This window comes from Desmodus rotundus, chromosome 5, assembly GCF_022682495.2.
Source record: "Desmodus rotundus isolate HL8 chromosome 5, HLdesRot8A.1, whole genome shotgun sequence".
Classification (NCBI taxonomy): Eukaryota; Metazoa; Chordata; class Mammalia; order Chiroptera; family Phyllostomidae; genus Desmodus; species Desmodus rotundus.
Window position 1 is genome coordinate 116,556,476 of NC_071391.1, and position 14,117 is coordinate 116,570,592.

Sequence of the window (14,117 nt, forward strand, 5' to 3'; positions counted from 1 at the left end):
GAGCTGCAGGTGAGGCGCAGCTTGTTCAGCTCAGCCCACATCTTCCTCACCAGCCCACAGGAGACACCCTGACTTTCTGCTTCACCAGCCCCCACTGATAACTCAGCCCCACCTCAACCACAGTTCCTGGCCCACCCCCTGCAGATACCCTAAGAGAAGCCCATGGTCCCTGAGGAGTCCACCTGCACCCACGGCTGTCGCACCCTGGTATCCTGCCTTTTCCGAGGCATCTGGAATGCCAGGGCTCCAAGGAGTCACAAAGGCACTTGCTGGGGCCACTCTCCACACTTGACCCTCTATCTGCTTGGAATCTCTGTCTGCTTTTTTCTACATTTGGAGCCCCACAGTGACCAACCCAGAGGTACTTGGGACCTTTCTGTATGGGGGCCGAGGTGCCTATGCACCTTCCACCATGACCTCTCAGCAGGAGGTTGGGGCCACAGTCCTCACTACCAGAGAGAGGTGAATAAATTCACTCACTCTCAAACCCACTCTCAAATACACAAAATACCCCAAGACTGAGGAGCTCCAGAATACAGACACCCACAGGCCAGAGCCCGGACAGATATGTAGAGACTAGGGAATGGGAACAATTCAGACACAGACCAAGCGCCAACCCCATGTCAGGCCCCACATTTGGAGTAAAATGTACCACATCTTATTTTACCCTCAAAAGAAACCAACGAGATAGGAGTTATTCAAGTCCATTCTACAGATGGAGAAACTAAGATATAGAGAGGCTGAGCACCTTGCTCAAGGTCACACAGCTACAGAATGAGTAGGGTCCCTGCTGGCCCCTCACTCGTAACCACACAGTCAGGGCTGCTCTGTGCAGCCCTGTGGTTTTCATGTTGACCTACCTCTTCTGGAGTTGGCGGTGGGCAGATGGACTTCTCCTCCCTGGCCATGGCTGTGTCCTGAACGAGGTCACTCCCCACAAAGCTTTGTTTCAAAGCTCAGTTCAAGCCCACTTCCTCCAGGAAGCCTTCTCGAGTTACTACAGTCCTCTGCCAGAGGACAGCACTTCTAATGTTTCTCACCTGACACTTGGTACTGCTATTTGTCTCTCTGGTGTCCTGCCTCTCCAAGCAGAATGTCCAGAGACGTGCCTCTCCAAAGCCCCTGTGGGGTTTTGCCCAACATTCCCACCCCGAAGCCACCTGGAATCGAGTGTGGGGGAAGTCTGTGACCTCCTTCCCTTCCTTCTTCATCACACAAAGGATCCTGCCAAAGAAACCCAACACCCCCTCCACCTTCAGAGCCTATGTTTGAAGTCCCTGGTGTCCACGCATCAATTTCCACCCAAGTAATTGCAGCCCATCACACACATCATCCCTTATATTTGAAACTCTTTGCGGTTGTCATGGGAACTGCCTTTGCCTTCATTCACTGATCAGGCCTCACAATTAGCTTCGGCAGCGGAAGTCTGTGTCAACAGCAATCTCAGGGAGGAGGAGGTGGAGGAGTAGCAGCAATAGAAGAAAAGGTGTTCCTCCTCCTTGGAGATACAGCAGAACCAGACTGAACCCAGGCACCCAGCAATGTCCACGGAAACAGAGTCAGAGCCAGCCAACCACTCTGCCCGCACGCCTCAGTACCTACATGCAAAATGCACCACGGCCCCAGGGGCTAACAGGTAGCAGGTGTGGCTCTGCCCATACTCCCCATGCTCTCCTAGAGGTTTGTAAGGTTTTAAGGTCTTTGAACCTCATTAGGGTCTCCCCACCCCACATTCAACAGCCTGGGACCACCAAATGTTCCAGAACTCAAGTAAGTAACAGGGGACCTTAAGAGGTGGGACAGGAATGCTGGGTGGTTTAGAAACCTGGGAGCAGCCTCTCGGAAAACTTCCTAGGGGAATTAACACAAAGGGTCTTACCTTCTACCTGAAGGATCCAGGAATACCTGCATGTGGTCCCCTGCGACTTGTGTCCTTCCACACCCCGGCCACCAGTGACTGGACATTGAAGCACTCGGGGAGCATCTCGACACACCTCAGGCTCAGAGGAGGTGCCTTCCTCCTCCTGGAAGTGCCTGTCTTCCCACCTCAACCCCCCCCCCCCCCCCCCCCCCCCCCCCGCCGCATCCTTCACATATCGCTATACTGAAACTCTCAAAACATGTCCCTTCCCTTTCCCACTGGGCTCTCTGGACCCGAAGATGACTAAAGGCTGGTCTCTGCCCTCGAGACATCCCTCCCTGGTAGCCCTACCAGACTGCACTGTAATTATTTGTTTCCACGCTCATGTCCCTCCACACAACGAGAGCTCATTAGGGACAGAATACACGCTGCCTCCTCTTTACCCACAGCTCAGCCGCAGCCCTGCACACAGCCAGTCCCAGGCGAGACTTGCTGAAGGAGGCTGGGAAAGCGACGGGGCTACGAGTTAAAGCAGATGACGTCCTGCCCTGGGAAACTGGAGCAAGGCCAGAGAGAGGACCTGCCCTCCCCGGCACATTCCGGGGATACCGTAGGTCCTGGGACAGAGAAAACATTCTAGGAAGGTGTCTCTCCTCCCTTCCTCCTCCCGATGGCTCCCATCCTGAACAGGAACCCAGTCCAGACAGGACCCAGCCTTCACAGTGAAATCTGCCATCCCTCTCTCTTCTAGGGCTCCAGGGTCATTCCCAGCATCCACGAGGGAATGGGGACACTCAGAGCTTGCTCTTAAAGGGCACAGCGATCAATAAAAAGACAGGAAAAAAAAATGAGATTAGAGAGTCACCCAATGTCCTCCTCACGAGGAATGGCTGAGAAATAGGACAGACTCTAGTGCAGTGGCTTGTTACCTGCTTTTGGCCCAGCATTTCCACACCCTTCCTGCGGCTTCCTGGCGGTCTCTGGGAGAGGTGGGACACTACCGGGCACGTGCAGTCTGGCAAACGCCCCCAAATGACTCTACCAGCGTAACTTCCCCTCCGCTTGGAGAATCTAGAAATTACTGCTTTGCCAGTCGTGGGAGGTGCATTAATCTGCGAAGAACTCCCTGGCTGGGTGCGGGAATGTGGGGCACGGCAGAGTTGGGACTTGCGTGGGTCAGAGTGAGCCAGGCAGGCACGCAGCTTGTGCGACCTGCGGCAAGCGGGCAACCCCCAAACCTGCAGTCGCCTGGACGCCAGCCAGTCAGCCCACACTAGGCTGTGGCTTTCTTTTTTCCCTCCCTGGGTAACTAGTAAAAACCTAAGTTATCAGATTTCTTATGCAAATAACAGGGGACAAGGCCACAGAGGGGCGTGTGCCCTCCAGGTGTCCCTGCAGAAAGGCCCTGCAGACACTCAGGCAGCAGCCAGCAACCCGCAAGGACTGCCCCCCAAACAGCAGGCAGACCAGCAGGGCTCAAGGTAGGAGAGGAGGTCCCAGCCTGTGAGACCCGCCTCGGCCCCCCGAGAGAGCTGCAAAGAAGTGACAGGGAGCTGGGTGGGGAGTTAGTGACAGTTCCTGAGCCCCCTGATGTGGTCCTCCAGCTCCGCTGGTCACCTCACTAGCTTCTAGAATAAGAGGCCCAAGGCTCAGAGGTGACGACCAACTCCGGGAGGGTCTGTGCTGAGGTATGTTTGAGGCCAAAACTAAACATGGTCTAGTTTCACCAGGGCCTCCAGTCAAGTCTGTGGGTGGGAGACGCCCCTTTCTGCTAGGGAGCTCTGGAGAGAGCCATTGGGTGGAGAGCCACACCCCACTTCTCTTGCTATTCCTTCCCCACAGCAGATAATTAAAACATGGCCACGCCCACAAGGAGAAGCAGCAAGCGTCACTGTGGGTTAGAACCCAGGAAACCACTGTCCCCACCCCTCTTCCACACCCCTCACCACTTACCTTGGGGTGGGGACAGGGATCCTAACCCAAAATATCCTTCTGAGAGCAGCCGACCAGGACAGCTATTTCCCCGACCCAGAAATATCATCTGCACGCTGAACTCACAAGCCACTATCGAGCGCTTGAAAGGCAGCTAGTGCGACTCAGTTCCTGAATTTAACTTTACTTAATTTAAACTAATTTGAACTTGTTTACTCATTTCTATTTTAGAGAGAGGGGAAAGGAGGGAGAAAGAAAGGGAGAGAAATATGATGTGAGAGAACAACACTGGGGTTGCCTCTCATAGGCACCCCGACCCAGGAATGAACCTGCAACCTAGGCATGTACCCTGACCTGGAATAGAACTGGCCACCTTTCACTTTGCAGGATGACACCCCACCAACAGAGCCACACTGGGCAGGGCTTAATTCATCTGCATTTATATAGCCACCCGTGGCTAATGGCTACCATACTGGACAACTCAGGTAGAGCACACTTGTTCGATCTGGAGAGGTCATGAATATTCTTGAGAATCTACTGGAAACCACGGGCCCTTTTCCCTGAGAAAAGCTACCCCTGCGCACTCACAGCATTTGGCTGAAGTTTGCAGAAAGTTCACAGATTCTCTTCCAACCTGGGTCTGAGATCAGGTCTATGTATAAGATTGTCTAGAACCTGATAAAAACCGTGGTCTAGGAGATATTTCTTCTGCAATGTAGTTATCTGAGGACTCTGAACATAGCCTTGATATTACACTTTACATAGTTTTAGCAAGAGATACCAAGGGTGGAAGCCTCTGCCCTTCAGAGGACGTCCTCATAACATCCCTGCCAGTCAGCACCCCGCCTCTGCCCAGACACAGGAAACGCAGCACGGTGTACCGCTCGCTCTCCAGTTTTGGAACAGCTACAGAGGTTCGACAATTCTTTTTTCTAGCAGGAGTTCAGTGTGCCTGCTCACAACTTCCACCCACTAAGAAATGTCCTGCACACTCCTCTACATGGCAGAACTGACTCCATCTTCCACTCCCGGGGTGCCTGCATTCCTGTACCCGTATCCAAGCTGAACAGGCCAGCCTCCTTCCACTGCCTCTCATGTGACCACTCTGACAGATGCCCTCCACACAGGCTATCAACATTCCTTTGAGTTTCAGCTCTTCTCACCTGCTAGGAAGGCAGCGCTCGGCATTAATTCCTTCTCTTTTTTAAAGCAAGTATGTGGCTTCAGACTTACCCTAATTAAAGTCCATCAGGTTTGGTTGGGCCCATTGTCCTACACTGCCCCAATCTCCTTAACCCCTAAATCTATTATTCAGCTTAATACCTCCACCTGCCCCTCCCCAACCACCTACCCACAGATCTGACACACCTACCCCTTACCTACATCTGATGAAGAAGGCACACCTGCCTTCAGATGCATAGGCCTCCAGGCCCTTCCTTGGGTCCCAAGATTCTATAAACACACCCTTCCTCTTCCCAACCAGCATCAGCTACTACTCCCTCAGGGGTCTCCAATGTTCTGGTCGGGCCCCTGAGCAGCAGACGGCTGAGAGCCCTATCCTGACTCTTTTCAGAGCACACAAAGGTCCCTAAAGGGTTTTACTGATGACTCACCAGACTAGCAGAAAATGGACTCCGGAGGAGCAATAAACCTGGAATAAATCTCAAGAAGTTCTGGTCTCCCTGGCCTACAGGGTGAAGAAATGGGTTGGGTCATCTTCCTTGACCTTGCTGGCTACTGGAGTTCTTTTACCTGTTTATGAAGACTTACTTCTGTCCTCTTCTCCAAGCCCCCCTCCCTTCTCCCAGTCTCCAGCTCCTCAGACGCTTGCGGACACACAGACCACCTAGGAGTCTGGTGAGAGCGGACATTCTGGCTCACTAGGTCTAAGGTGGGGCCAAGTGATATCATTGCTACCGGCCCAATGATCAGCGAGGCCGGAGTATGGGTGTGAACAACTCAGGTGCCCCAAGACTCAGGTAAGCAGTTTGCAGAAAAGTCCAGAAGGTGCTCATCACCTCAGCTCTCCTGTGCATCGAAGGACTTCCACTCTAACTACACAGTAGGTACACCTGGGAGCCCCAGCCCCCGTGGGTCCACCCCAGGCCAATTAAATCAATGTGGAGGGGCAGGACCCAGGTGATCCCCATGTGGAAGCCCTGGTCCACGTGGCTGATAAAAAGGTTGAACCAAATAAATAAATTTGAAAAAATAAATCAAATAAATATGGGGTGGGGGGCTGAAGCAGGATGCCCTGACCAGGTAGCTCAGTTGGTTAGAACATCGTCCCGATATGCCGGGGAACATACAAGTATCAACCAATGAATGCAGAAATAAGTGGAACAACAAACTGACGTTTCTCTGGAAAGAAAAGAAAAGAGAAAAGAAAAGAGAAAAGAAAAGAAAAGAAAAGAAAAGAAAAGAAGAAAAGACTGAACCAGGGCAGCTATACCAGTGCCATCTCTTCAGGACGATTTAAAATTAAAAACTGGCCCTCTGATCTGTCCAAGAAACTGGCAGGAGATACCATCATTTACTTGCAGATACGTTAGTTTGACTGCGTTGCTTTGCAAAGAATCACTGGGACTCTCAAAGCTCACCCCCTGCCTTTCTAAAGCTTCACAAACCACCTTTTTAACAATCTGGTCTAGAACCATCAAAAATTGACGTTAAAGTTATAATTTTCAAAATCTCTTTGACAAACTGAACTTTTTGCCTGGCTCTGGTCTTTTGCCCCCTTTCAATCATCATAATTCATGACGATGTCACCCCACAAACATGTCTGAAGGTGTTCAGTAGGGAGCGAATGACTCAGACTCCCGCAGACGGCTGGCTCTGCTTTCCTAGCCACGCACACTGCAGTTCTTCCCTGTTTATACCTCCTAACACGACAGGGGTCCAATGGCTACTACTCTCTCTGTGTCACTCATTGGTTATGCTCCCTGAAGTTGTAAGCCTACCCCTTCCTTCTCGTTCTTGCTGGGAGTGATAAAAGGCTTTTATTGTCTTGAGTATTTTCCACCAGCTTCAGCATATTCTGGTCACTGCAGTTCCTGAAGCTCCTCTTACCCCCGTTCAGACCACTTGTGAATCTGCCTTCAGTGTCGCGCACCCTTTTCTGCACAAGGAGCAGGCCACAGCCATGCAGCACATAGCCGGTTCAGCTCTGCCCCCTCTCCCACCTCCTTCCTCCTTAGGGCACCATTCGGGACTGTTCCTTCAGCATTTCCTTTTTAAAGAGCAATCTTAGCCCTCCAGCTAACTTCCCTTTTAGGGCCTGTGGCCATGGGGTTAAAAAGTTTTTTGAAAGACAATATGAAAAACAATTGTGTAAAGTCCATGGTAAACACCTCTCTTGCCCAGCCTTCCCTCTAGCCTCACCACCCTAAGATGGGGTCCCTTTCGCTAAAGTCTCATCACTTCTGCTTCACCCATCAACTCTCCCTTTGGTGGGTGAAAGAATCCCTCCTCACAGCCTCTATCTTGAGGAAGACAGATCTAACGGCAGGTGAGGCAAGAATCCACCAGCTGTTCTAATATTGCTGAGCAATCCCTAATTCCAAGGTATCTTTTCTCAAAACTGGCACAGAGAGCTGTTTCAACCACTTGGCTGAGTGTCAGACACTGTCTCACACGATATATATTCCGATTTCTTTCCCTTTTCACTGATAACATTCTCAGTCATGCTTCCACTCTTGTGCATACATCTTCCAGTACAGCATCCCCCACCTCCCCCGCCACACACACAAAGGGTTTTTTCTCCCACCCTATCAGGCGTTCACTTTCCTTGTCCATAAGCAACTTTTCAGTCCCGCCCAGGACCAGAGTGCTCCTTGTTCCTGCTGTCCAGCCTCCTCCCCGGCAAGGAGGCTGGCAAACTCCTCCCTCCCTCTGCCTGGCCCCACAATTCTGATATGAGCATGTTAGGGAATGTCTTGAGATAAACATTTAATTTGAATTGCATGTTTCCAATTACAACCCAGAGGCTCACTAATGCACAACTGTGCATGCATACAGATTAATTCTTTTCTACATGTTCTAGGGGTGTTCTGTCACCAAGCACTGATTACCTACTATGTGTCAGACATTGTGCACACTTGATCTCAATTTTCACAAGAGCCCCGCAGAAAAGAGGGTTACCACGTCTGACAAATGAGAAAAGTCACACTCACCACAGTGAGCAGCGCGGGCTTCCTTACTGTGTCCCCATACCCACCAGATCTGACTTTTCTGATCAGCTGTCCTGTGCTACAGGCCACCACTCAGGTAACAAGAATGTGGCGGTCACACAGCCTCGGGCATCAGCACTAAACACTTCCTGGAACTAGGAAAGACAACTGTGGTATAGGAATGAATCCCTTCGGGTGTGTTACTGAGCTTTAGGACCCAGAGCGGTAGTCACCGGCCCCTGGTGGGAGGGCCACCCTGGGAGCTGTCTCTAGCCTTAAAATGCTGAACTTCCCTTGTGAGTATAGGGGCTCCACAGCACCACCGCCCACCCCCTCCACCGGGAAAAGAGTGAGGAGCAGGGAAGGAAGCCGGGAAACCCGAGATAATATTTAGCTGCTTACAGGATGATACAGAGCGGCTGTCAGCAGATAGCTCAAAGGAAGCGGGGGAGGCGCAGACAGGATGGAAGTAAGGAAAGAGCGCCCAGAAGAGGAAATACCAGGGAGCAAGGATGCAAGGAGATGCTCTGATTCCCAAGAGACTCCCGTATCTTGTTCCACCTGAAGAGTCAGGGCCGAATTCTAAAGTTCTATTGCTAAGCCAAAACCAAAGAAAACGCAGGTACCAGGAATGTATCTCCTCCTTTCCCAACTTCCCCAATCCCAGGACTTGTTCCTCTGCTACCTGGCTGTTTAGATGGAATGATTAAGGGCCCAGCAGTGCCCTGGTAAACACTGACGCTGGAGCTCCATCACTCCGGCACAGCCTCCAGGCTCATCAGCTCCGCTAGAGGTGCGCGCGTTAAATGCACTGTCGCCCGGGTAGTGGTTCCCACACCTTCAGCCTTCGCAGACCGATCAAAAAGTTATGGAGACTGATACTAGTTATCCTTTTGTACTTTGCTAAGACTTCTTTAAAAAAAAGATCAACTTTCTATCAACACCTTCACTTCCTAAAAGAAACCAATGTCACCCCAGTAAGTTCAATTTTTAAAAAAGAGCACGTTTTAAACATTAAGAAGTAGAAAGGAGCTATTATTAAAACAAAGCAGTCCTCTTTAAGTCATAGAAAATTAACTTTAAGAAAAAGCTGAGTCCATTGTCTCCTTTCCATTATTTTTCCAGAAACTGAGAGACACTGTCATGGGCCACCACGTGGACCTTCTGTCCTGGGATCCCGCAGGCCACCAGTCGCACTTTCCCTGACCCCGGGCCGGCCAGAGGAGCAGCCGACCATGGCGATGCATACATCTCTCAGCAGGGCTGCCTCTAAGCCTCAGCCAACCCAGGTCGAAGGTATCTTAACCAGGACCACCCAGCAGCCCAGGCGGCAGCTCATGCACAAGGATGACAGGACCCTGGCCTCGCTCCAGCCCCTTCCTCTCAGGTACGCCTCATCGCTGCCGAAAGAATAACTTAAACCTTGTTCACCAGGGCCACTGGTTCTGGGAACATCCAGCCTAGAAAGCTCAGCCCTCTACCCCTCAGGTTTGATTATGGGGGGAATGGAATAAGACAACAGGTGGAAAAGGGGGTGAACAGGGGGAGAAGGAAGGAAGCAAAGGAACCCAGCTTTACAAACTAGACTGGGCAGGTTCTCCCCACCCCAAAACACCAAATCTCATGCCCAGGAGTAAAACTCGCCGTTGACCCCACCCCCCTTTCAGCAATGACCCATGAGGCACTGGCCCAGTGGGATGCCAACTCCCCACAACGCCAGCAACAGAAAGGGGCTGTACACTTCTCCCAGGCTGGGATGGGAGCCGCAAATGTGATCCAGATGTCTGCTTTAACCAGAGACTGGGGACACGGCCCTGAGTCTGTGATCCCCAGACCACGATATTCTACTTCCACTAGGAGTGGACAGGAGAAGGTGAGAGGGGGCAGAAACATCCCACAACACCCAACTTCCACCCCCCAACACTTGCATGATTCTACCTAGCCACAGGACCGCAGCCCCACCGAGCCCATGGCATGGCTCTGCACCCAGCAATCAGGAAAACCCCAGCCAAGTCCATCGAAGCCACAGGTGCCCTAGCCCTCAGAAGCAGAATGGCCCACAGCTGGAAAGGGCTTCAAAGACCATCAAGCACTATCCCTCCGTTTCCCCAGAGAGAAGACAGGCCCAGAGAGAGGGCCAGTTTTCTAATCCCCTAGACAAATCAGTGGCAGAGCCAGGGAGCCCCACAGCCCACGCAGGCCTCCGTCTCTGTCCAGCATCAATTCCACTGCCTGGAGCGACCTCAGCCGCTACACCGTGCCTCCCGAGCTGCTCAACTTCGTCCCTACTTCTGCCAACTCTCCGCTGTCGCGGCTGCCACCAACCTCATGGAAGGGAAGGATGGCCAATGCAGGGTCAAGTACCTCTTCACTTCCCTCCTCAGATCTCATCCCAACTCCTCCTTCCCTCCCCCTATCCCGCTACTCCTAATACAGGGAGTACTTCTCCCTGAGGTGACAGTGTCTCAAAAACACATCATTCATTCATTCGATTAGTATCTGAGTGCTTCTGACACACCAAGGGACTGAGCCAGGTCCTGAAACACAGAGATAAGCAGTCTTGACTTCAAGGACTTAGTAGGGGAACCGAAATCCTGGGTTTCTCATTAAATTCCCAAGCAGTTTCAACGGGCTCTTCTGCTATCTTTCTGAGAAAAGTGATGGTACCCAAGAAAAGGTTTACGGAAAGAAATATCCCATTCTATCGGGGCAGCATATAACCACTCCAGATTTTTCTTTCTAAACCCCATCAGCCTCCATCCCTTACCTGACACCATCACTTCCCACATCACCCAAGCATCGGTGGGACCTTGAAATACATGAGGCCTCCAGCAAGACAAGGAACTTCTGGAGATAAAGCTGGATATCACTGTCCAGTCCTCTGAGACCCAGTTACTCTATTATAAATTATTAGCCTGGCAACGGAGCCCAAGGCAGCTTCCAATGACACTAACACTCAAAGTCGAACCAAGAGGCTCAGAATGAGTGGGTGGGCTTAACTGTCTTTATACCAAGACCCCGGGGAATACAGCACCCTCAAGAAAGGGACAGGGTAGCCAAGGACGGGCCAGCTTACCTCCTTGAGAAGCCCCGCTTTTTTCTTCAGCACCTCACACTTGCGCAGTTTGCAGATTTGGTGCGTGCGGCGGTTGGTACAACTGGTGCACGCCCCACAGTTCTCCAGCCGCCGGCAGGGCTCACAAGCACCACACCGTTTTCGTTTCTTTCGCCCATCGCCACCCCCTCGGAACTGAGGTTCACTCCCAGGCATCGGGAGCCCAGACTCCTGGAAGCCCCCTACCATTACCTGGCCCTGAGGGAAGCCATAAAGGCCTGGCAGGTCCGGCTGGACGGCCAGGGGCACCTGAAACTGGCTCATGACGCCGCCAGAAGTGGGGGCATAGGTGCCAGGGCTGAGCCACGGTCTAGCGTCCTGCCTGCTACAAAGGCCAACAACAGGTCCTTCTTTCCTAAAACAGTCACGTGTCTACAAGGTGAAGGCAAGTAGCTCCAGTCTCTGGGGTGGGCACCTCTTCACCTCCTCTGCAGCAGTCTGATAGGGCTCCGCTGGGGGCCACACTCCCGCTTGCTGGGGCCCAGGGTCTGGGGGAGGACAGCAGCAGCAGCACCCAGAGGAGAGATCATCTTGACTGGGTGGGCTCTTCACCCTCACCCACCCTGGACCCAGGCATGAGGTGAGCAGGTGTGTGATGGGGACAGAGCAGGGTGAGGGGTTTCTCCTGATATTTCTCCTTCCAGGTCAGGATGATGAAGGCAACGCTGCCTGAAAGAGACAGAAAGGGGAAGCACATCACTCAGGGCTCGGGGACAACTTTCACGTGTTAATTAACCTCTTCCTGCCGCTGGGAAAGGAGAAAATGGGGGAAGAGAAGGGGCTTGTTCAATGAAGTTCTGCTCAGAACCTCTGGCAGGGCACAACAGCACCCACTCCCTGCCTGAGGGAGGGGGCTGAGGGCCCAGTGGGTTATTAAGGGAACGTCGACGATGAATTGAAGAAGGTGGTCAAAGTGACATAAAAAAGGTTGCCCTCTGTCCCACCCTCACGGGCCTGGAAGTTTCACCCAAATTCCCACACACACCCCTCACTGAAGGTCGGTGGGGCCTCCCCAACGGAGCAGAGCTTTCAAAATAAAGTTTGATGAGAGCTGCACTCGGCGGGGCTGCCCGGGCGCCCCCGGCACGGAAACAGCCAGGAGGGGGGGGTCGCGCCTGGGGCAGCCCTCGCTGGCCTCCTGGCCGCGCCCCCCACGCCCGCCCGCTTGCCAGGCGGGGGAGGACGGCCGGCTCAGCCAAGGGGGCGCAGGGAGGGGGGCGCAGAGAGGGGGGCGCGCTCCAGCTCGGCCCGGGCCGCGCGCGCGCCGCCGCTCCGGCTCCTTTGTTCTGGGGCCTCGGCCGCTCGGCTCCGGCGGCTCCGCAGCCCCCGCCCCGCCGCCCCCGCCCGGCTCCGCTACTCTGTGACCCGTGGCACTCCCGCCCTGTCCCCCGCAACAAAGTAGCGCCCCCCCCCATGGCCGGCCCCCGGGCCGTCCCCTCCCCCGGGGCTGGGCCCCTCACGCCTCCCCGCCGCCCCTCCCCCACCCCGGAGCCGGAAAGGCACCGACTGCACCGACCTGCCCGCCGCCTCCGGGGCGGAGCGCACAAAGGGGCAAAGTTTCCCGGCCCGCGCTGCTGCCACCACCGTCGCGGCCGCCGCCGCCGCCTGGGGCACCCGCCTCCTGGAGCGCCTGGCCCAGCCGCTCGGTGCGCGGAGCCCCCCGCCCAGGCCGAGGAGGGGACGGCTCGGGAGGAAGGAAGAGGCAGCGGCGGCCGCGGCGGCAGCAGCAGCAGCAATGAAGGCGTCCGCGGGACTCCCCGCCCCCCGCGCGCCGCGGCACGTGCTCGCCCGGGGACTCCCCCGCCCGGGAGGGCGCGCACGTGCGGCCCCGCGGAGCCCCGCCGGCCTCGCCGCAGCCCCCTCAGCCGGGCCCGGGGCTGCGCGAAGGAGGGAGTTCCCGTGGAGGGGGAGGGGATGGAGCGGGCTGCCCACCAGCGGGTGGGGGCAGGGTCCCCTACCGCTGCGCCTCTGCACCTGCAGAACCTCCCCACCCCCGCGGTCGGCCCTCGCTAGACCCGGCCACCCCCGTGGGGTGGCCGCTCCCGCCCTCCGGGGCTTCTGCAGCCCCGGCGGGCGAGGCGGGCCGCACCGGGTGGGGCACGCGGACCTCCCAGCCTAGGCCCTCTCCGAGCGGGCCCGAGGTCCCCACTTCCTGCCACTCCCTGCGGGCCGGCGCGGTCTGGGACGACCCCGGCACCCTCGGGCGCCCTGAGCTCCGGACCCGACTGGCCCCCCGCCCCCGACTGCTGCTCGCTCATTTCGAAGCAGGACAATGGGGGACATCGCGCGTTTGCGTACCGAGTCAGCCTGGCCGGCAAAAAGGGGGTACCCGGGGACAGAGGGCGCGCTGGCCGGCTGTGGGGCACCTTCGCGGGGGTCACGGCCGAGCGCCTTGCCCAGGCGGACCCCAGGACCCTGCAATCGCGAGCCTCCCCCGCGCGGCGCTCGGCTCTTTCGCGTCGAAAACAAAGACTAATCCGATACCCCCGCCCTGCCTCTCAGAGGAGGGGGAACGGGCGCGTCGCGGAGGGTAACGGAGGAGGACAGCTTGGAGGGGACCATGGCGCAACCAAGCCCTGTAACCAGGCGCTGATACTTTGAAAAGTCACCCCGGGATATTTTTCAGCCAGGGGGCAAGGGGCAAGGCACAAGAATATTTCCAAGTTGCCAAACAGCCCATTCTCTCTGTTGCTTTTCTCCCTCACCTGTTGTTCAGGCCAAGTTGAAATTCCAGGTTAGATTAATTCAACTCCACCCCTCTGGCCTGATTGCCAGGCTGGTGCCTGCAGCTGCCTTCCACCTACCTGGGTTGCTGGGGAGAAGGGTGGGTCTCTAACACACACACACACACACACACACACACACACACACGCACACACACACGCGCGCGCCCGCGCTCGCGCTCGCGGGCATGTCCTGGCAGAAACAACCACGGGCGGACTGGCCTGACCAGTTTGGGCGGTGCTCACGGAGCCAGGTACCTGGCAGGCGTCCCCGCCAGGCTGAAGCTAACAAGTCAGCCAGAACTGGAAAAAGAGCA

General features: G+C 55.1%; 1 protein-coding gene across 4 annotated transcripts in view; it reads right to left on the reverse strand.

Moving 5' to 3' along the window:
• TET3 (tet methylcytosine dioxygenase 3) overlaps positions 1-13,852 on the reverse strand; it is a 97,994-nt gene extending 84,142 nt beyond the window's left edge. Inside the window, exons 1-2 of one of the 4 annotated variants that reach the window (XM_053923841.1) lie at positions 13,783-13,852; positions 11,039-11,746 (exon numbers count right to left, since the gene is read on the reverse strand). In XM_053923841.1, the coding sequence (XP_053779816.1) occupies positions 11,039-11,341 (303 nt within the window). In that variant the 5' untranslated portion in view covers positions 11,342-11,746; positions 13,783-13,852. Of the gene's footprint in view, positions 1-11,038; positions 11,747-12,062; positions 12,401-12,593; positions 13,146-13,375; positions 13,627-13,782 lie in introns of those variants that run through there. The other 3 variants (XM_053923840.2, XM_053923839.1, XM_053923842.1) reach the window with 3 other exon arrangements.
• Between the last annotated feature and the right edge of the window lie 265 nt (positions 13,853-14,117).